This window comes from Enoplosus armatus, chromosome 7 (assembly GCF_043641665.1).
Source record: "Enoplosus armatus isolate fEnoArm2 chromosome 7, fEnoArm2.hap1, whole genome shotgun sequence".
Taxonomy (NCBI): domain Eukaryota; kingdom Metazoa; phylum Chordata; class Actinopteri; order Centrarchiformes; family Enoplosidae; genus Enoplosus; species Enoplosus armatus.
Genome location: NC_092186.1, coordinates 814437 through 836087, shown reverse-complemented (window position 1 = coordinate 836087; position 21651 = coordinate 814437). Strand labels below are relative to the sequence as shown.

Here is a 21651-nt window from a genome sequence, read left to right as displayed (position 1 = left end):
CAAAGTGACGCCTTCACAAAGCTCCACATTATTAACAAGACGTTACAGTTATTAACAGCATTCAGAGGGAAAGCAGCACATCTGCATCTGAACAGCTGGAACCAGGAAATGGTTTTACGGGAAAAATAACAAACGACAGTCAGATAAATGTAGTGTAGTAAAAATACAATATTTACCTCCGAGATGTGGAGTAGTAGTAGAAAGTGGCATGAAAAGAAAAAGACTCAAGTAAAGTACAAGTACCTCATGTTTTACTGTAAGTACTTGAGTAGATGTACTTGGTTACATTCCACCCCCAAAGCCCAGACTTCAAACTTCTCTTCGTCATACGTTTCATGTCTGTAAGATTCTTACATTTTGAGAATTTAGTTTTTCCTTATTTTCTATCTAAGCAGAGGCTCATTAGTCGTCAACAAAACTAAATGGTCTTTATTTTTTCTCTTTGCTTGATCTGTTTTGTGTGAATTGCTGGACAAGTTGACCTCTGGGGTCTAAAAAGTATTCACATAAATGTGAAGGGAACATGTTCACATAGACGCGTGGCTGTATGTGAGGTGAAGGTTAAACCTGCTGCACCTGATGTTCAGTTGGACTGAGTCTTTGTGTCTGTGAGGGCTGAAGTTTACTTGTGAATGTCTATAAATGCTTAAACGTATTGATAATTGACATGAAAATAGTGTTTAATGATACAGATGATTTATTACTGACTTGATTATGTACAAACAGAAAAACGTACATTTCTTGTTTGTTTCTGTCTCTTCTCTGAAGTCTGTGACAGAAACAACAGTTTTCCTTCTGCTAATATTCAATATTCAGGAAATACAGATACAAAATAGTTCTACAGCTCAAATCAGAATCAGAAACTGTTTATTGCCAAGTAACATACATTAAAAGGAATTTGCCGTGGTCTGAAGGTGCTATTGTTTTGACAACAAATATGTAGAATATAAAAGGTAAAATAAGAATAAAAATAATAATAAATCATTTTTATATCTGAAATGACACGTTTCTCAGATCATGACTGGAGTCACTTCCTCTGCGTGTATTTCACACTGTGTTGGGAATAAAACTCCACATGCAGTCTAACGCTCGTGAGCATCTAGAAGCACAGTGTTTCCATCATAAGAGCGCGTGTCTCTTGCGTCATGAGCAGATCCTCCACTCAGCGCCCAGGGGCTGCGTGACGTCTACGAGGAAGTGTTTCCTTACACCTGCTGGAGAGGAGACGGAGGTCGGCAGGTAAACACCGTCACTAGCTCGTGTTTTGGGGCTTTAATATGCTCATGTTGAGCTGAGGCCGCTGCTTTCACTGCATCACACAGATGTGAACAGCTGCTTTCGTTATAACCGGAGTGTTTGTGTGTTAGCTAGCATCTTTAGCGACTAGCGACAGCTAGCTAATGTTAGCAACTCCGTCAAGCTAACCGCTGTTAGCCAGGACAAGAGCGGAAAGTTGGCGATTTTGTCGTAAACACATAACATTTACCAGAATAACTGAAGAAGTTAAGTCATATCTGTTAAATACATTTATCGTAAAGAGGAAGCGGCAGCTCACAGAAGGACACTAAAAATAATATTCTTAGTCTTGAAGCGCAGTATCTATTGTTTTATTTTGAAGTTCCTCACGGGAAGCGGGAAATGTTGGTGACTTGACGTCGTTGGTCCGCTGCAGTGACGACATTGACATAACAGTTAAAAACGGACAAAACAGACCAACAAACAACCGGTTTATCGGTTTATCTCGGCGCTGCTGTAGTTTAACGGTATTTTACGTTACGTTTGTGACGTATCAAACAAAGCGGGAGGATGCGTGCTGCCACCGGTGACCAGATGACACGTGTGACGTAACCGGAAAGTTGCAAAACCGTTGCAGGGTTTCTAAGAGTGCTTTTCCTGAACGAGGCCGGTTTTGGGTGTTTTGTCAAATTTGAAGTTCAACTGAAAACAGTTGACCAACTGTTTGTCTTTGAGATGATTATTATTATAAAGGGACATTTAAACGTTAAAGAATACTTAATGAAGGAATTCTTCCACATTGTTAGAAAATGAGCACTTTGAAGAAAGAAATGTGTTAGTAATATCTGTTTATGTTCATGCTGTGGTTCTTTAACTTTATTTGGTGATGAAAATGTATGACATAACAAAATGTATTTTTCCTCAAAGGAAATGGACCACAGGATGAAGGTCAATGAACTTAGAAAACACTTTGTAACTAACGCTAGTTGGACTTTTACATACATATAATCCAAGTAAGTCACACGTATATATATATATATAACATAGTTTTCTGTTTTAAATCTGGACTTGATGTTCACAAAAGCCTCACTTTGGTATCATTTGTGCTCAAACTTTGTTAAGCTTTATTAAGCTCTTCAGCTACAGGTCTTTACTACAACATGTGAATTTGTGATGCAGAGACTTGGCTGAGATACGTTCATCAGCTGCTGTTACATATTGTTGGATAGTTTAATCTGTGACAGTGGATCATATGTATGTCAGATTTTTTTTGATATATTGAATTCCTTTTTCCCAAATAGAAATGAAAAGATAGAAAAGCATCAATGTCAAGTTTAGTGCTAACTGCTAAAGAAGAAGGAGGATGCAGGCAGGAAGGTACTGGCAGCTCTGTGGTGCAGCAGCAGTCAGCGCGGCTGAGACCATCACATCAGCGTAGTCGAGTAATCGTCCGGGACATTCGGATTTTACACACACATATATATGTGTGTATATATATATGTATGTGTGTGTGTGTGTAAAATCTGTTAAGTAAATGTTGTGCTGTAAAAAGTGCAATATTTCCCCCTGACGTGTAGTGGATGAAAAGTAGAAAGTAGCGGGACATGAAAATACTCAGCAAAGTACAAGTACCCCAAAATTGTGCTTCAGTTCAGTACTTGAGTAAAAGTACTTAGTTACTTTGCACCACTGGTTTTCCTGTTACTGTACTACAGTGAGTAGCTTTATTTATAATATTGTTGAGGTGGATGAGGGAGAGCTGCAATGATTAGTGTATTCATAGATAAAGTACAAGTACCTCAAAATTGTGTTTAAGTACCACACAGGAATAAATGTACTTCATGACTTTCAACCACTAGACAGTAGTTTTCTCTGTCAGTGGAGGTTTTTATGTGCCAGACGTCTGTCACTCAGTGTGGTCCTCTCAGAGAGAAGAATCTGGGTGGACTGGTTTATTCTGGTTTAATCTGCACATTCTGCTCACAGTGTCTGTGTGTCCCAGTAGAACCAGTAGAGGCCAGCAGCAGCAGAGTGGAGGTTTGCTGAGCAGAGCTTCAGGATGGAGATCCTGGTGGCCAAGCTGCTCGGCCTGCTGGGATTGTTCGGCCTCATGCTGGCCGGTGTACTGGTCCCAGTGCGCCTCCTGCTGGTCGACTACGACAAGGCCCACAGATACAGGAGGGCTCTGTCTCTCTGCAACTCGTTCGGAGGAGGCGTTTTCCTGGCAACATGCTTCAACGCTCTGCTGCCCGCCGTCAGAGACAAGGTGACACACACACACACACACACACACACACACACAGGTTACAACTGCAGCTATTAAACACAGCTGAAAAATTCACTTTGTCCTCACATCTTGAACATTACAAACACGTCTGATCACAGGAAGTCTTTCAACACGACGTCACGTTGGCTGTAGAATCGCTCCTTATTTATCAGAAGGGTTCCGATTTGAAACCAGATCCAGAATCAGTAAAATGTCGTCAGCTGGATGAGTTTGTATGTGAGCTGATCTTCAGTATTTCGACTCTCCTCAGGTGGCCGACGTGTTCAAGCAGCTGAAGATCGACAGCGACTATCCTCTGGCTGAGACGATGATGATGCTCGGCTTCTTCCTCACCGTGTTCGTGGAGCAGGCCGTCCTCACCTTCAGGAAGGAGAAACCGTCCTTCATCGACCTGGAGACCTTCAACGCCGGCGGCTCCGAGGCCGGCAGCGACTCCGAGTACGACACGCCCTTCATCTCCTCGGCACGGGGCTCGCCGGGCGGCGGCGGTCGGCATTCCCACGGACACCAGCACGCACACTTCAGCCCCGCCGAGCTGGCGGGGGCGGGGCCTCTGCGGCTGGCCAGCCTGGTCCTGGCTCTGTCGGCTCACTCGGTGTTTGAGGGCCTGGCGCTCGGCCTGCAGGAGGACGGAGGAAAGCTGGGCGGCCTCTTCCTGGGCGTGGCAGTGCACGAGACGCTGGCCGCCGTGGCGCTCGGGGTGAGCGTGGCCAAGGCGTCGCTCGGCATGAAGGACGCCGCCAAGCTGGGCGTCACGGTCAGCCTGATGATCCCGCTGGGGATGGTGGTGGGAATGGGCATCGAGTCGGCTCAGACGCTGGCGGGCGCGGTGGTGTCGGTGGTGCTGCAGGGACTCGCCGCTGGCACCTTCCTGTTCGTCACCTTCTTTGAGATTCTGTCCCGAGAGCTGGACGACAAACAGGACCGCCTGCTCAAAGTGCTCTTCCTCATCCTCGGCTACGCGGCGCTCGCGGCGCTCGTCTTCATCAAGTGGTGACAGACAGGAAGTGCACGGACACAGCACAGCAATACCAAAGGAAAACTCATAACTCCATAAAGGCTCAGCTCCAGCTGTGAGAGGCAGAAACATCTGGAGCAGCTGGATGAACACAAACTATTTATTGTCCTCTGAAGGGAACAAATTTAAGAAATTCAAGTTAGTTATTGAGAAGACCCCCCCCCCCCCCCCCCCCCAATGTATTTTGTCTTCGTAGAACCTTTAAAGCTGATTTTTGGAAGAAATTTGAAACTAAATTGTTTACATCCATGTTTACTTGCAGTCTTCTTCTTGTCTGCCTTTGTTGGCGCATTCCTACTTTCCTTGGCACGTTAGCGCCACCACCTGTCGATGGTGGGAGTAGCCTGCAAGTCTGGCAGGACGGTGTGTCAGGTCACAAGCTGCTAACAAAACAGAGGACGAGAGTAAAAGTACTCTGTAAGTACTCTGTATACAGAAGAATATATATTATACTATTGATTATAATTATCGATGCATTCATGTGTTCATCACTTTAATGCTGCAGCTGGTGAAGCTCCTTTTGATGACTTTATATACTGCTGGGTAGTTTAATCTGTAATAGTATCTAATTTATTTGTTAATATTTTGTATTACAATCTTAATCTGCAAAGTAACTATAGCTGTCAAATAAATGTAGTGGAGTGAAAAGTACAATATTTGCCTCTGAGATGTATTGGAGTAGAATAAAATAGAAATACTCAAGTATCTCATAAAAGTACAGTATGTGAGTAATTGTACTTTGTCACTTTCCACAGCTGCGAAGTAGAATATATATTAAGGCATTGCATCACTCTTTAATGAACCTGCTCCACATGGAGCCACTTAAAACTGTAAAAACACCGGAGCCTTTAAAGACAGTCGGGATACTTCAGTCCATCACATCTTTATTTTTAGGACATTTTCACTGTTTTGTGTTTATGATGGTTCGTGCCATGTCATCGTTGTCTCATATTTGTTATTTGTTAGTTGACATTAAACCGATAATTATCAAACTTATTTAAGGATGGCTTCATTATTATTATTATTATTATTATTATTATTATCAGGTAATATAATATAAAAGGCAAACTTGACACCATGGTCATGTGGTTGCAGATACATGAGGTCGGTGTGTTGGGAGCCCTCCCAGCTGTGTTTCTGCATTTGTACTGATGTTATCTGGTTCTGCGTTGTTCTCCTCAGTGTTTCCACACTGTGATCTCTGTTAAACATTAGATATTAATATTCATCATTAACCTGCTGTTTACTTAAACCTCTTTAACTGCTGTTCATTATTTAAGAAGTTTTAATGTTCAAATGACAAATTCCCATTTTAATGTCAAACTTAATGTTCTGGCTGCAGTCTTTTTGTTCAGTTTCTCAAACTTTGGTCACGTGTAAGTTCATCTTACCCTGGTGTGTTTCATGTTTCTCCTTCAGGCTGCTGCTCATCGTCGTTCATCCTGAAAGATTTTGACCAAAGACGAGTCGACGCAGACACTTTATTGAATCACAGGTAACAATAATATACATGTGGTCCAGGTGCCGTGCTGCAGATTAACCTCCGAGAGATCCTCAGTCCTGGAGTCAGTGACTGGAGCGATAGCAGGGCGAGCCGTCACAACACTAGTAGTTTGGACCTTTACCAGCTAAACATCAGTACCTTCTTTCTTTCTTTCTTGCACTGCTGAATTTAAAAACCACTGATTTCACCACGGGCTGACTGTTCTATCCGTTGTCTTTATTTGATACGACCACCAGGAGTCACTAAAATACCAAAATCAGAGTTGTTGAAAACCTCCTCAGAGGAGCTTTAAGTTGGAGATGAACTCCTTTCAGTCTGCTGAGTCATTTGGGGAGTTAACTCGTCAGTTTGAGGGAAACAACATGCAGGAAAGTCAGTTCATGCCTGTCTGGCTGCAGGTCTGGTCTTTGTGTGAGTTTGTGTTGGACCTGCAGGTTCACCATTGCGTCGCATCCTGACCCATCAGACCTGATCCCGACATGACGCCAGCCTCTAACAGCCCTGATTGGATTAGTGCTGATCCACCAGAGTTTGATTGTTTATTGACACACTTAAAGACAACTGACAAACCCGAACATCACGATCTGGACCACTGAATCGGTCCCTGAGTTTAGGTCGGCTGTAATGTGATCAATAAGAGCTCCGTCTACAGATTATAGAGCTGGAACTCAGCGATTTAACTAAATGTGAGAAGGATTTTCTGATCAGTCTGAACCTGAACATCAACTCAGTCCACTCAGATCTGTTGGCACCTTTTTAAAATTAGTAGTTTGATGCCAGACTCCGGAATCACTGGACTACTGTAGTCTGACAGTCTGTAGTCTGACAAGTCTGTAGTCTGACAGTCTAGTCTGTAGTCTGAAAGTCTGTAGTCAGTCTGTAGACTGACAGTCTAGTCTGACAGTCTGTAGTCTGACAGTCTGTGGTCAGCCTGACAGTCTGTACTCTGACAGTCTGGTCAGTCTGACAGTCCGTAATATGACAGTCTGTAGTCTGACAGTCTAGTCTGACAGTCTGTAGTTAGTCTGTAGTCTGACAGTCTGTGGTCAGCCTGACGGTCTGTAGTCTGACAGTCTGTGGTTAGCCTGACAGTCTGTAGTCTGTCAGTCTGACAGTCTGTAGTTAAAAATGTGTGTCTGTGAGCATCCGTCCCTTTTGTATGTAGTCTTTTAAAAAACTGGACCAGGTCTGAATCAAACAGCCAGTCAGGGTAATCAGGGGTTCTGTGTTCTGAGTCCAAACCAGAAGGTGGAACCTTCCATAGAAGCCGTGTTTGTAGAGAGTCGATGTGATTGGCTACGTGCTAGCTAACCCTGATTGGTCGTTTGATTCAGACCTGGTCCAGTTTTTTTAAAAGACTAAATCCAAATTCAATAATCTTGCCTACTGTAGCTTTAAGTAACAGATCTGAGGACTTCTTCCACCTGTGGTGGTTTTTAAAGATCTTTTGTACACATTCACAAACGGCTCTGTGTAAACCTGCAGCATCCTCTGACCTCTCTGTTGACTTCTTGACCCTGACAGTTCAGCCAAAAGGAGTATTCAGAAACAACAACAGGATCTGGTCCAGCAGCAGGACCAGATACCACAACAAAGGCGTGTGAGGTGTTGTTCCACCTCTTTAAGCCTCTTAGTGCCTGTAAGTCTGCCTGCCTGCCTGCAGCCGGCCTGCAGGGCTGCCGTTGGCCCTGATCACACCGTGATGATTTAATCCTTCAGTGGAAAAGGTTAGCTCGCCTTGGCGCTCTCAGGTTTGTCACCCTGCCAACCGCAAAGAGACAGAGAGGAAGACTTGGGAGGCATGGAGGAGCTTCTGTTACCGAGCGGCGAGGAGGAGGCGCGCTCCGAGCACAGTTCGTATGTTCCAGGAGACGCAGGGAGGACGATGGGGGACCGAGTGAAGACTTTCGTCAAAGTGACGGTGAAGAAGGACTGTATTAGGACTGTGAGGGATTTCTGTAAGACGAACGGGCTGCTGACGCTGTCGGTCATCGCCGTGCTCACCGGCTGCACGCTGGGCTTCATGCTGAGAGGAACTCACCTGTCCACACAGGTACGACTCACCTGTCAGGACACAAGGATTCAGCTACTGTTATTCTGTGTTTTAGCTTTAACATCCAGACTCGGGGGCTCTGCTCCGTGTTGATTCTGTCCCGTTAGTGTCCTCCCTTGATATGGACCTCTGAATTTAACATTTCAGCTCCAGTGTCTATAGTTTCCTTTAACCTCCCATTGATACTTTGGTATAAACTCCCCAACAGGACTCAAAATGTTCCCATGAAGACACTTATACATGTCCCGCCCAGCTCTCACGTTCAACTGACATTTGAATTCTCTGGACTTTTTGTAGAAGAACATAACAACTGCAGCTATTGTTCATATATTTTAGACAAAGGATTCAATCTGTCTCTTTACGATATTCAACACTTTATTCGACCCACCGTGATGCTCAGGTTGAATTCAGGTGAAGGCTAATGTGGGAGGCTAACTAGCTTAAACTCTGAAAACAGAGGCTAGTTAACTTAGCTTGCTAGTTAACTTAGCTTTCTAGCACCGATTCCAACAGACGTTACTTCTTTTCGTGAATGCTATTTCTCCGTGATAATATGTCAGATGATGTGTTTACAGCGTGTTCTGTTGCCCCCAAGTGGTCAATAAAGAAGCTATTGCAGTTTTAAATTTCCTGTCAAGCTCCCATGTCAATATTTTCCTTAAAATTCAGCCCCCACTTTCCTTCACGGTTGCCTGTGGAGGTTTTGGCCACTAGTAGTGCTATGCTAGTAGCAATGTTTCTAGTTGTGGGTCACAGTTTGTATTGTGGACGAGGACGCGAACAGTTTCATGCTCCTCCGCTAACAGACAGGTGGTGGCGATAACAAGAAATAACAAGAAAAGAAACGCAGCGATGTGCTAACAAACACAAGGAAGAAGAAGACGGCTAGCTAGCAAACACGGACGTTAACAATGCAGGTTTAAAATATTCAAAAAATCTTTTCTTCCAAATGTTTTATGAGGAAAGAAATGTGTTCAACATGTTTGTTAGAGCTCAAAGATTCACACACTCAAAGAGTTTCAGTGTGAAAAGTGTTGGATTACAAGAAAACGCTCTAAATTTACCCTTAAGTCTCCTCATGTTGGTACTTTCCTTTGAATTGAGCCGTCGATTCTCTCTTCTGGGAAACAGTGTCAGGGAGCATTAACAGCCACAGACGGAGACTTCAGCCGTCCAAATCCACCAACATTAATCCCTCCATTCAATGAATGGCTGTCAGCCTCTCACTTTCTTCTTCTTGTCTTCTCAGCTGAAACTGAAACCAGTTAAATGATAAAACACGGCAGGAAATAAAGATGCAGAGCTCGTGTCCTCTAAGGCGCCTTGAACATGGTGCACATTTAAGCCTCAGCATGTTTACATTTGACCACGTTTAGACCAACAGGAAACAAACCATTGAAGGATTTACATGAAGGCTTTGAGACAGTGTTTAGATTTTATGTTGAAAGATAACGTTTACATCAAATAACTGAACAACGAACTGAGTTAGATCTGAAATGATCCATCAGTTAATGATCGCTGCGTTTCTGTCTCATTAAAAAGTACTCAGATCTTTGATAATAACTTGAGTACATGTAGTAATACCACACTCTTAAAATACTCAGTTACAAGTCAAAGTCCTGCATTCAGAATTTTACTATCTTCATCACAGCAGACTGTTAAATCATTTTCAAGCCTTTTAAATAGATAATACGTAATATAACAGTCATTGTAACTGTTGGTTAAAAATAGAGCAGGTCCTCTGTGAACTGTCGTTCCAGGAAGAATTGATCCATCTGAGGCCGACTGAAGTTAGAAACCAGTCTTTTCTGCCCGGCGTTAAAAGGTCCTCCAGCGTCGCAGGTTTAGCCGTCACGCGTTCTGCTCACAGTGAAGACGAAGAAGAAGAAGGACGACGTTTTCTTTAGTTTCCATATTTGAACAATTGATTTCAGTAAAGGATCTTATTGTATTTCAGTGGTGACAGAAGAACTCAGATCTTTTACTCAAGTAAAAGTAGTAATACCACAGTGTAGTAATACAAGTAAAAGTCCTGCATTCAAATTTGACTTACGTAAAAGTATTAGCATGAAAATATAGCCTACTTAAAGAACCATAAGCCAAAGTTTTATCGCCAAGTCGATATTTTGTTGAATAACAGTCACAGTAAACACAGCTGCACAGTGTTTTAAAGGGAGAGGATGGAGTGTTTAAATGTGTAAATAATGCAATACTACAATAATACATATGTATGTATATATATATGTAAGTCTCTTTGGAGCTCCTTCAGACGCGACCTGCAACAACAACCTATAACTTCACTTCCAGCTTTGTTTTTGTGGACAGTTGAATGAGTCATAATACTACAGTATTATTATATTAGTAGTACAATACAACACAGCTGCTGGATTGATCCAGCGTGTAACTTCACTGTGTTGGACGCTGCTTAAATAAATGTACATTTTACTAATAACTAAAGCTTTTATTTTGAAATGATGACGTGAGGTGTAATTTCTAAAATGTCTCTCTCATTTATCACCGCAGGCAAAGATCTACTTCTCTTTTCCTGGAGAGCTGCTGATGAGGATGTTGAAGATGCTCATTCTTCCTCTAATCACGTCCAGGTAGGTCGATGCCACGTCACACACCTGGAGACACCACAGTGTCCAAAGTCTGTCTGAAAATCAGCCCGCTGAGGAGAGACAATCTATCAATCAGTGTTTAGTCAACTTCACTGTCAATTTCTTTTTGACAATTTCTGTCTGTTTGTCTGACCGTCCTCTCTGTACGTCCTCTCTGTCTGTCCGTCCTCTCCGTCTTCTCTGTCCTCTCTGTCTGTCCTCTCTGACCGTCCTCTCTGTACGTCCTCTCTGTCTGTCCGTCCTCTCTGTCTTCTCTGTCCTCTCTGTCTGTCCTCTCTGTCTGTCCGTCCTCTCTGTCTGTCTGTCCTCTGTCTGACCGTCTTCTCTGTCCTCTCTGTCTGTCCTCTCTGTCTGTCCGTCCTCTCTGTCTGTCTGTCCTCTCTGTCTGTCTGTCTGTCCTCTCTGTTTGTCTGTCTTCTCTGTCCTCTGTCTGTCCTCTCTGTCATCTCTGTCCCCTCTGTCTGTCCTCTCTGTCTGTCTTCTCTGTCCTCTCTGTCTGTCTGTCTGTCTGTCTTCTCTGTCCTCTCTGTCTGTCCCTTGTGCAGTTTGATGTCGGGTCTGTCGTCGATGGAGTCGAAGGCGTGCTGCCGGATGGGCGTCCTGACCGTCACCTACTACCTGTGGACCACCTTCATCGCCGTGGTGGTCGGCATCATGCTCGTCATCATCATCAAACCCGGCGTGGGGACGGAGATGGAGAGCAACCGGCTGGGAGGGGGGCCCGTCATGACCTCGGCCGACGCCCTGCTCGACCTAATCAGGTGAGAGGGGTCAGAGGTCAGCTTAAAGGTGGATGTGTAGAGGCCAATAAGAAATCAAAGCCGGGACTCTCTGGGACCAGGACAGCCTCAGTGTCTCTGTCTCAGTGTATCGGATGGTTGATTGATTGATTGATTGATTCTACTGTCATTTTGATAATATGCTGCCCTCCTGTGACATATTCTGATCATAAAAACCATCAACACTCGGACGCCTGCTGAAACAGCGGCAGCTCTCGTGTCGTCGCTCTCTGATCTTCTGCTTGTGGGAACAAAAAGATGAAAAATGAGGAGAAACTTCTTTAAACAGGTGAAAGCACAGATTCATGATGCGGCCTGCAGATTGTTAGCAGCGGCGTGACTAACAGCCAATCAGCATCCTTCTGTCTCTACTGCTGGCATTGTTTCACCTGCAAGTAAGCAAGAATAGAGATAATCCATCTTTCCTGAATAAGATGACGCACACTATGTGTTGACTTCCAGTCAAGGTTGAAGACAGCAGACGGCCTCCAAGCTTTTACTGTGAAACTGTGTTGGACAACAAATTCAGTGACTTCCATCCAGAGAGCTCACAGCGACACCGGGATCAGTCACGACAGACTGTGGAGGTCACGCTTCACTAAGAAGTAGACTGTAACAGACTCGTGGTGATTAACACATTTCATAAAATCAAAGCGTTTCTGCTCTGGGAGACGCTCGAGTGGCTGCTCAGGATCTGCTCAGGATCTGCTCAGGATCTGCAGGTGGCAGGACGGGGAGACGTGATGACGTTAGTGTTTGGATGCTGCGTTCACATCATGTTATTTAGAGCCAAGTCAGATAAATCACACATGAACGCTGTGACAGAAATGAGGATTATGGAGAGAAGAAGAAGAAGAATGAACTTGACACGAGTGTCTGTCTGTGACGCTGCTGTTTGCTGCACGGCAGTCGAGTTTGTCGACTAGTTGCTGATCATTTCAGTCGATTATCAGCCACAAACTGTCAATCATCCTCTGGATGTTTTATATCTCAGTAAACTGAGTCTCTTTGGACAAAGATATTTGAAGACTTTTTTATCCAAATAAATAAATGATATTCCAACATCTAGTTTAATTAAATAGATAAAACAATGAATTCATTGAGAAACCAATCGGCAGATTCATTGATAATTAAGATAATGGCCGAAAGTTAAATGAAATAAATTAAATAAAACTTTGATCTTCATCGCAGCTGAACAGCAGGTTCTTCTTAAGTTAAATAAATGATATATATATATATATATATATATATATATATATATATATATATATTAATAATGTGACACTTAAGTGTTAGTAAACAATAGTGCCATTTCTCTGTCAACTGTCTTTCCAGGAAGAATTGATCCGTCGAGACGATTCGATTCGATCAGATTAGTCTTTCTTGTGTCCCTTTGGAGAAATGTGTCAGCTGACGTAACAGTTCACAGTATCACACACAGATCTATGAACACCAGAACATACACACCCTCCATCTCACCAGCAGACGTGCCGTCCTCACATCCTGCACAGCCTCTTCTGTCTCTGCCTTCATGTCTGAATCTGTTGTCAGTAAACTGAGTTTGGCTGCATCATCACAAAACCTGATGAAGTGGTCCTGGTCTCTGCGGTCAGGAGCCCCGCGGAGCTGCAGTACTAAATGCATGGTACCAGCCGATTATAAAGGGCTCCACCTCCACCTGCTCCAGCTGGTTTAACATAAACATTAGCTTTTAGAATAAAGTGTTTAAAGCATCGTCAGGGTTCTAACTTCTGGTGGGGGTCTCAGAGATGACGACCTCACTTCACTTCCTGTCATGACGTGATTTCATCATTACTGATTTCGGCTGAAGTCACGATGGATGTTCATCATTTATTATTAATGAAAATAATGATCAGTTTGTAGAAACCCAGTGTCCAACAGGCCGTCAGTCAGCTGAACAACACACACACACACACACACACACACACACACACACACACACACACACACACACACACACTCTCTCACACACATCAATCCAATTACAGGCCGGGCTGATTAGTATATTTTTAGTAATCCTGCAGGGATGAGTGACAGATTAACTGAGTCAGCGGCGGTGCGATGCAATGATCTCTGCTGCTGCACGTTGGCAGGTCCAACGCATCATCATCCTGTTGACCTCTGACCTGTGCTGCAGGTCAGGTGATCTCAAAGGTCTGTGTTTACCTTCCTGCCGTCTGACCTCTGCGAGCCTCAAACTGCTCACTTTAAATGAAACCTTCTGATTTATTGACGGACTGAGGCTTCAATGTAAAACGATGCTCACTAGAAATGAAAGCTGTCAGATAAATGTAGTGAAGTAGAAGCAGGAAGTAGCATGAAACAAAAATACTCAAGTAATACCTCTAATTACTTGTACTTAAATACAGTACTTCAGTAAATGTACTTTATACCACTGATATCCGTGTGTCTCAGATCAGTGTACAATATTTACTGTCATTTTATTTATACAACTACTTCTTCACTGTGGCAGCAAACTTTCATCTGTTTGAGTGTAATTGTGTCTGGAACAGCCTCTGTGATTATTATTATTATTATTATTAATAATAATAGTACCTGTAGATAAGACCCAGACCAAACCCACCAAACCATGCCCAAAAAACACCATGGACATTTACAAATGTCCGACGGGGACTCCTCTCGGACGACACAGAGGATTATAAGATGAAAAAGTCTCGGGGGGAACAGCGGACCCAATTATTCAGGGTTCAGGGTTCAGGGTTCAGGGTCCCTGGTCCCGTGTTTTGATGTGGTCACAGTACGATGAGAGCTGCAGCTGCTGCAGGACTCATTCGTTTGCTTGATGTGTTGGATGGTAACAAGTTGCTTTATGTGTTCTGATTATTCTGCTTATAAACTCAGGTTCAAGTATTTGTTTTGAAATCACAGCTGATCTGCTTTGTGAACAATCATGTGTCTCTTGTTCCCTCCACAGGAACATGGTTCCCTCTAATCTGATCGAGGCCACGTTTCAGCAGGTGAGAGGGCAGCCGGGAGTCCAGGACTCATTCAGAACACATAAAGTTTATCACTTCCTGTAACAAACCCGACTGTGTTTCTTCAGTACAAAACGGACCTGATTCCCATCCTCAAAGCCCCGACCAGAACCGTCCAGCCGAACTTCGTCTACGTCTTCCCCGATGAGATCAACCCTCAAGGTCGGACGGTGTACCTGGAGCTGACCCCGCCCCCGGAGATCATGTACAAGACGAGTCCCGGCAGCAGCCAACAGATGAACGTCCTCGGCATCGTCATCTTCTCCGCCACTATGGGTGAGGACGGTCTCCAGAAACCTCCGGTCATAAACGTTTCTGTAGTCTGTAGCTGATTATAGGCATCAGTCCTGACAGCTTCTCATTCTTCTACCCATAATCCCTTGTGTTTTGGGCCTGAACTAGCCACACCAGATTGTCTTATTATTGTTGTAATAATAGTAACTGTGTTGTTGTAGGCCTGTTGCTGGGCAGGATGGGAGAGCGAGGAGCTCCGCTGGTCAACGTCTGTCAGTGTATCAACGAGTGTGTCATGAAGATCATCAACGCTGCCGTCTGGTGAGAATGTACACACAGTACACACAGTACACACAGTACTTATAGTGAGAAAACACTGGTCCACCTAATAGGCCCTTTTAATAAGTGACAGCAGGACGTGTGAATTCAGTTTCAGGGTCCTGTTCTTGTTCATGCTGGTCTCACTGGTTTACTGGGACTCTTGAATGGATCAGACTGTGTTAATGTTATGAATAACACCTGTGATATGACTACTCTGACTAGTCTAGACAGACTGCTGGTCCCCTTTATTTACAGCTGTGTGTCCAGCGTCGTTGTAAGAAGTCAAACCTTGTTGTTTATTGCGGTTGATTCCTTCTCCGGGCGGTTTTCTCTCTGCGATGCGATTCGTTTGAGCAGATCTGAACACAGCGGTCGCACTCGGGTGCAAAACAACCGCACAGAGACCCTTTAGAGGAAGTGGTCTCCGTTTACTTGTGGTGGGAATGTGATCCGACCTCAATCTGACCCAAACAACTCCAGCAGCCAGGTTGCATGCTGGGGTGAAACGGTTGCTAGCAGCCCACAGGAGAATGAATGGAGGTCTGACCTGGACTAGCTTCTTCAGGACTTACTTTCTCACCCCAGACACATCTAACCAATGAGAGGTTTCCTTGAATCTTTTTCTGTGTGAGAACGCTGTTTTCACCTCTGACTCGTTTGGCTCGGTTCAGAGGAACTCTGCTCTGTTCTCCTGTTTCGTTTGTTTGGGCTGAAACAACAAGTTTCCAAGTGAACTCTGGTCGATTTGATTGTGGTGTGAAAGCAAAACAACTAAACCACAGGACTACGTGAGTAGATCACAGCATGATTAGCATGATCTGCTCTCTGTAAACTGTATTAAAAACTGTGTGAAACGTGGTGAACGGACAGTAACAGCCCTCCTGTAATGCTACAGTACAAGATGCATCTTTTTCTCACTATTTATGATATTCGAGGTCCAGAAGCAGTTTATACTATTAAAAAAGACAAATACCAAATGAACCAAACTACAGTTGTGAAAGCACCCCATAAATAAGAACCGTTAGAGCAAAACATAAAGCATACATGTCACAAACTCCAGGGATGGATCTGGTCTTTGTGTGTATTAATTGATCCTGATTTCACAGGATGATTTATTTTCTTAATAATAAAAATAAACACCATCTTTTTGTTGCAGTAAATACAAAACTTTGTGGTATTTATGAACTTCACTGAACCAGCAAAGGTTTTGTTTGAATGTGACCCACATGAACTCCTGGATACTCTGGCAGCATGTATCTCCATGTTTAGGTAATATTAAATTACAACATGGTGTATTAGTTAGTATTCGTGTCATAAGGGTCTTACTCACCCCGGGCTGAGTGATCCTGGATCTGACCTGATGACCTGCCAGGTGATCAGGTGGTGAACACATGCTGGCTGTGACATCATCGTGTCCTCCTGCTGCAGCACATGAGCAGATTACAAACAGCAGCCATACGAAAGAGTCTGACACTCAAACCAAACCTAGTAATATCAACTCATTAACAGTACTGACTATTTCACACTACTTCACAAGCATTGTTCATGGACATTTCGTTAAGTTTCAGGTCAGATATGTTGACCATCCTCCATATTACCTCATTCACTTTGAATGGCTCAGATATTAGCATGCTAATGTTAGCTTTGGGAGCTAGTTCAGTTAGCTACACGACAGTCACACCTGTAAATATTTAGTAACAACTAATCTCTACGTCAGAACTAGTTTGTGAGCTGCAACCTGTTTTAATTTAGTGATGATAAAACTCCACCCAGTAACACTGACATCAGGAAGAGGAGACGTGCTTTGAACAGCGGCTGCAGCCAACTCAAGATTATCAGGACTGATTAGGCCACTTGTTAAATTTTGTCGTACATGAGCTGTACTGAAGAGTAATTGGAAGAAACAGCTGCAAAGTTGATTCAGATATATTGTATCTGTAATGACGGCATTTTAAAGTCAGACTTTTGCACACACACACAAGCGTACTCATGCTAGAAATCCAAGATTTCTGGGTAATCAGTGTAGATTTTAGGACACATTTCAATCTGAAATCCCAGTATTCAACCCTGCCAAATTTACAGAACATATTCCTGCTCCCCAGAGGAAGAACTCTTTATATTTTAATGACTCCATGATCTTTCTTCTAGCGCCACCTTCAGGACAAACTCTACATGTTTAGCTCCACTAACAGGCAAAACTCTTAAGTCATCAGGATGGTGTTTGTTTTGTCTTCTCAGGTACTTTCCATTCGGGATCATCTTCCTGGTGGCGGGGAAGATCCTGGACATGCAGGACCCAAGCACGCTGGGGAAGAAGCTGGGCTGGTACGGCATCACCGTGCTCGCCGGCCTCTTCGTCCACGGACTCATCCTCCTCCCTCTCTTCTACTTCATCCTCACCGGCAAGAACCCCTTCTCCTACATCCGTGGGCTGCTGCAGGCCATGGTGATCGCCCTGGCTACCTCCTCCAGGTCAGAGTCCAGGACAGTCCTGGTGTAACCTGCTGTTCAGTGGATGTGTTCAGGTTTTTATGAATGCCATCTCTTCTCAGCTCTGCCACACTGCCCATTACCATGAAGTGTTTGTTGGAAAACTGCCACGTTGACCGACAGATTGCCCGCTTCGTCCTCCCTGTGGGTGCCACCATCAACATGGACGGCACAGCGCTGTACGAGGCCGTGGCGGCCATCTTTATCGCTCAGGTTAATGACTATGAGCTGGACTTCGGCCAGTTGGTCACCATCAGGTAAACCAACACAGACGTGCAAACTGTCTCAAACTGTCTCTTAAACAATTCATGAGGTTTTGAAACATGTAGAGATTTCGAAGGGCAGCAAGAACAGGAACAATCTCACGGGTCAATTATACCTTTTCTTCTGTCGTCCTCGCGTGTTTGTCCGACAGCATCACAGCTACAGCTGCCAGCATCGGTGCAGCGGGGATTCCTCAGGCCGGTCTGGTTACCATGGTGATCGTACTGACGTCAGTGGGCCTGCCGCCAGATGACATCACACTCATCGTGGCCATCGACTGGATCCTGTAAGTAACAGCACTCACTATGCAGAGAGGACTCTTATTGTATTATTGGATTAGCAATCAGCATGTTAATGTTGCAATGTGTCAAGATGGAGCTGCTGTTTTATATACAGCTGGGTGGTCTAATCATATTATCAGGTAATCATATGTTTTGTACCTAATGTTTGAATCTGCAAAGTAACAAGCAACTACAGCTGTATAGAAGCATGAAATGGAAATATTTAACCTCCTAAGACCTGGCATCCACATGCGTGGACATCACATTTATACCATAATACTTAATTCTGCTTATATGGAAATTCAAAATTGTCCCCGTATGCAGAACCACATCATGTCAACAGATGATGCTTAGTTTTTATACTTATCAGGTCCTAATAAGCCCAAATAGCAAAGAGAAATTAAGATAGAGCTTGGGTCTTAGGAGGTTAATAGAGGATGTGAGTAGAGTATAAAATACTTCCTGCTCAGAGATTCTTTGTGTCCTCGTCCCCTCTGTCTCTGCAGCGACAGGTTTCGGACCATGATCAACGTTCTGGGCGATGCTCTGGCGGCGGGAATTATCGCCCACCTCTGTCGGAAAGATTTCCCCCTCAGTGGAGCAGGAAAGGTAAAAACACCATCTGTAAGTTTCACTTGTTTTGACAAGTGTGTTTTGACTTGTCAGTGGTATTTCAAACTTTTTTGTCTCATAATTTTAAAGTAAATTTTTTGATTTACCACCTTTTAATTTGGATTTAGAATAAAAGTTCTCATAATTATGACTGTTATTTTTGTCATTGCTAACTTTTCAATTATTTCCCTTCAGAAATTGGCTTCCATAGAGGAAAGTAACTTAAAATGAAAAAATATACAAATAAATTGACTAAAAAAGAGAAACGTTTTGTTCTTGTTTCTTGTTGTGGAGAAAATGTCGTATCTGAAGCCAAACATCAGTCTATATAACTTATAACCTCTCCATTACACCTGTGAGCTGTTGCCTCATTCATGCCTCTTGGGTTAGATTAGATTACAGCCGATTTTGCTCAGGTTGGACAAACAACCACAACAGATTAGAGACTCTTATCTTGAATCCTATTGAGTCTTTGTCAAGCTCCACCCCCTCTGCCCTCTGTTGCCGGGCAGAAAAGTCAGTTAATAACCTTTTGAGAAACGCCTATTAATTTAACAGAATTCATTTCCACAGTCAATTAACTGACTCACTGAATCACTCCCCAACACAGCCAGCAGTTGTTTTTGTGACTGTATTGGGTTGATCCGACTGCGGCTGTGTATTAGCCCACGAGCTAGTGCTTTTGCTATTGTTACAAGAGTGACACTATAGCAAATACTGTATGTAGCTGGAGTTAGAATGTGGGTAGCCTAGCATAGCATAAAGACTGGAAGCAGGGGGAAACAGCTAGCCTGGTCCTGGCCAAAGTTAAAAACACCAACAGCTGCAAAGCTCACAGATTAACATGTTGTATCTTGACCGTGTCACTGTGGGAAGCTAATGTGTGTCTTTGTGTTTGGTCCCCAGACTGTACCGTCATACGGTACGCAGACTCCTCACACTCACAACAACTCCCACAGCATAGACGTGCCAATGACAGAGATCCACACGCACAAAGACTGCATGTTCGAGACGATGGGTGACTCAGCGGGCGAGAGGCACGCACACACCGTCTACTACAACATCTGTCAGGTGTGATCGGACGGAGCTTTTCGCCTCTAAAGACCACTAAATCCGGGAGAGTCCGGTCAAATCTCACCGTGCCATCTGAAGAGGAGTTAGGAAGAGACGGACTTCGTTGTAAGGTTTGCTTTAGGTGACAGGAACTGTGGTTTATTGGGCCAAAAGTGGACGTGAGCTTCTTTTGAAGCTTTGTTCTCCTGCTCACTGATGTCAGAGAGAACAATCGCATCAAGGGCACATATGTGCGACTGTACCCTGAACAAGTGGTCCTGACCCTGTTTATTTAGGTGCAGAGGTGGATCAGTACCTGGATCATTTAACAGAGCTTTTACCTGCTCCTCATCTTTACCAAAGCCAGAGCAAATCCGCCAAATCCGAATTGTTATACAATAGAGACAAGATTACATGAAATTTAAAATTCATGGCAGTTGACCAAAACAAAGCTGATACGCTTGGATCCCAAACCTTTTGGATCTTGAAGAGTCGACGTCTTAGAGAATGCGACGAACTCCTTCGTGCTGCGGTTTGTTCTGAGCCACATCTCTGTCTTATGTTCTCAACAAACCTTTGACTGAACTGTGTATTTGATTGGCCGGTGCTCACTGCCGCCTGTGCTCAGACTGGTTGAAGGGTTAAAGGGTAATCCGTCCAATCCGGCGGCTGAATGTACTCAAGTGCTCTTCAACCTTCTTGTTCTTTGTTGTTTGTATGTGACAGCATGCTGGCATGCGTTCTGACTGGCTTCATTTGAAGTCCACGTGCATTATTTTCTTCTCTTGTTGTTTTGACTTGAATCATGCGAAGTAAACAAAGTGCTGTAGGGATTATGGGAATCTTACCAATGTCAGCTGCAGCTGATGTGAACAGATTGTTTGGGTGTCAGTGTCATGGCTGTTTTATTTGTCACATATGACAGGAAATTGAATATCTTAAGGTTTTAGACTGTCAGACGAAACAAGCCAATTGACAGCTGCTGGGCAATGATGTCCTGGAGCTACAAAGTCGGCAACCAACAGTGAAATTCAGAAAGAATACCGACAGACTGCAATGGGTTAATAAGGACTACACTAACTTTATGGGAATGTATTACTTTTACCAGAGTTCTTTGTCTCTAGTAGTAGACTCAGCCAACTTTGCAAGCTAACATAATTGTTGCTGCTCTTCTCCGATTGAGGATGAGGATCATGAACCTCCAAAAAGACCCTGCAGTGTGTTCATTAAACCCCTAAAACTGGCGAAGGTTTTAATAATTATAGGAAGACACTGGTGATTTTTGCTGTATTTTAGCCAGTTAAGTTGTGTACATTACCTCAAGTCGTTGGAGTCATTACTGATAATGACTGACTGAGTCTGACGAAACACTGGAGGTAACTAAATGTTGACTGTCACAGATTTTTATTTATTGTTTAACTGAAACCAGTGGGTTCCTAGGTAAGAAACTGAAGGTATGATTGGGAGGATGGTCAGGATAAACCAGTGTAACGTTAACTTTACATGATTTGTAGTTAAGTGGCTAAAACATGAAACATTGAAGATTCAGTCCTTTCAGGTCACTTATAGTAAATCCAATATTTTTATCTTTTCGGTAAAGTGCCCCTTGAACTTCTCTCTGTGTTTAAGTAGTTTTGTTGTTTCAAGTTAGAGTTGAACATGAAAATGTAGATCTGCCTTAATTTGACAGTTTGAACTTCTGTCGTTTTAATCCACAAACCTCAACGTTCATCTGCCAACGCACACCGTCAGCCCGACAAACTGCAGCATTTTCAACTATCACCAAAGCACATTTCTCATCAAACTGCATCGTGTACATACTTCATTTGTTGTTTTTTATATGAAATATGCATGTGTCTTTGGACTTTATGTTAATTTGTA

The 21651-nt window shown here is 43.5% G+C and overlaps 2 protein-coding genes across 2 annotated transcripts; both read left to right on the top strand.

Annotated features, from left to right (window-relative positions):
- Positions 1-1210: 1210 nt before the first annotated feature.
- Positions 1211-4687, top strand: LOC139288174 (zinc transporter ZIP3-like). Its single transcript, XM_070909440.1, has 3 exons — positions 1211-1239; positions 3242-3502; positions 3774-4687. Exons 2-3 carry the CDS (start codon positions 3296-3298, stop codon positions 4518-4520), a joined length of 954 nt encoding a protein of 317 aa, XP_070765541.1. The 5' UTR covers positions 1211-1239; positions 3242-3295; the 3' UTR covers positions 4521-4687.
- A 3159-nt stretch (positions 4688-7846) lies between these two features.
- Positions 7847-19794, top strand: slc1a8a (solute carrier family 1 member 8a). The gene is made up of 11 exons (XM_070908238.1): positions 7847-8098; positions 10622-10701; positions 11265-11480; positions 14455-14497; positions 14584-14791; positions 14971-15070; positions 17309-17542; positions 17623-17817; positions 17976-18110; positions 18612-18714; positions 19624-19794. Exons 1-11 carry the CDS (start codon positions 7847-7849, stop codon positions 19792-19794), a joined length of 1737 nt encoding a protein of 578 aa, XP_070764339.1.
- Positions 19795-21651: the final 1857 nt, after the last annotated feature.

What these genes read in the sequence shown, in the direction of transcription:
- LOC139288174 (XM_070909440.1), top strand. Translation starts at nt 3,296, where the DNA reads ATGGAGATCCTGGTGGCCAAGCTGCTCGGCCTGCTGGGATTGTTCGGC. An exon ending in TGCCCGCCGTCAGAGACAAG is followed by an intron (nt 3,503 to 3,773) that starts GTGACACACACA and finishes GACTCTCCTCAG; the next exon opens with GTGGCCGACGTGTTCAAGCA.
- slc1a8a (XM_070908238.1), top strand. Translation starts at nt 7,847, where the DNA reads ATGGAGGAGCTTCTGTTACCGAGCGGCGAGGAGGAGGCGCGCTCCGAG. An exon ending in GCCCTGGCTACCTCCTCCAG is followed by an intron (nt 17,543 to 17,622) that starts GTCAGAGTCCAG and finishes ATCTCTTCTCAG; the next exon opens with CTCTGCCACACTGCCCATTA. An exon ending in GGCCAGTTGGTCACCATCAG is followed by an intron (nt 17,818 to 17,975) that starts GTAAACCAACAC and finishes TTTGTCCGACAG; the next exon opens with CATCACAGCTACAGCTGCCA.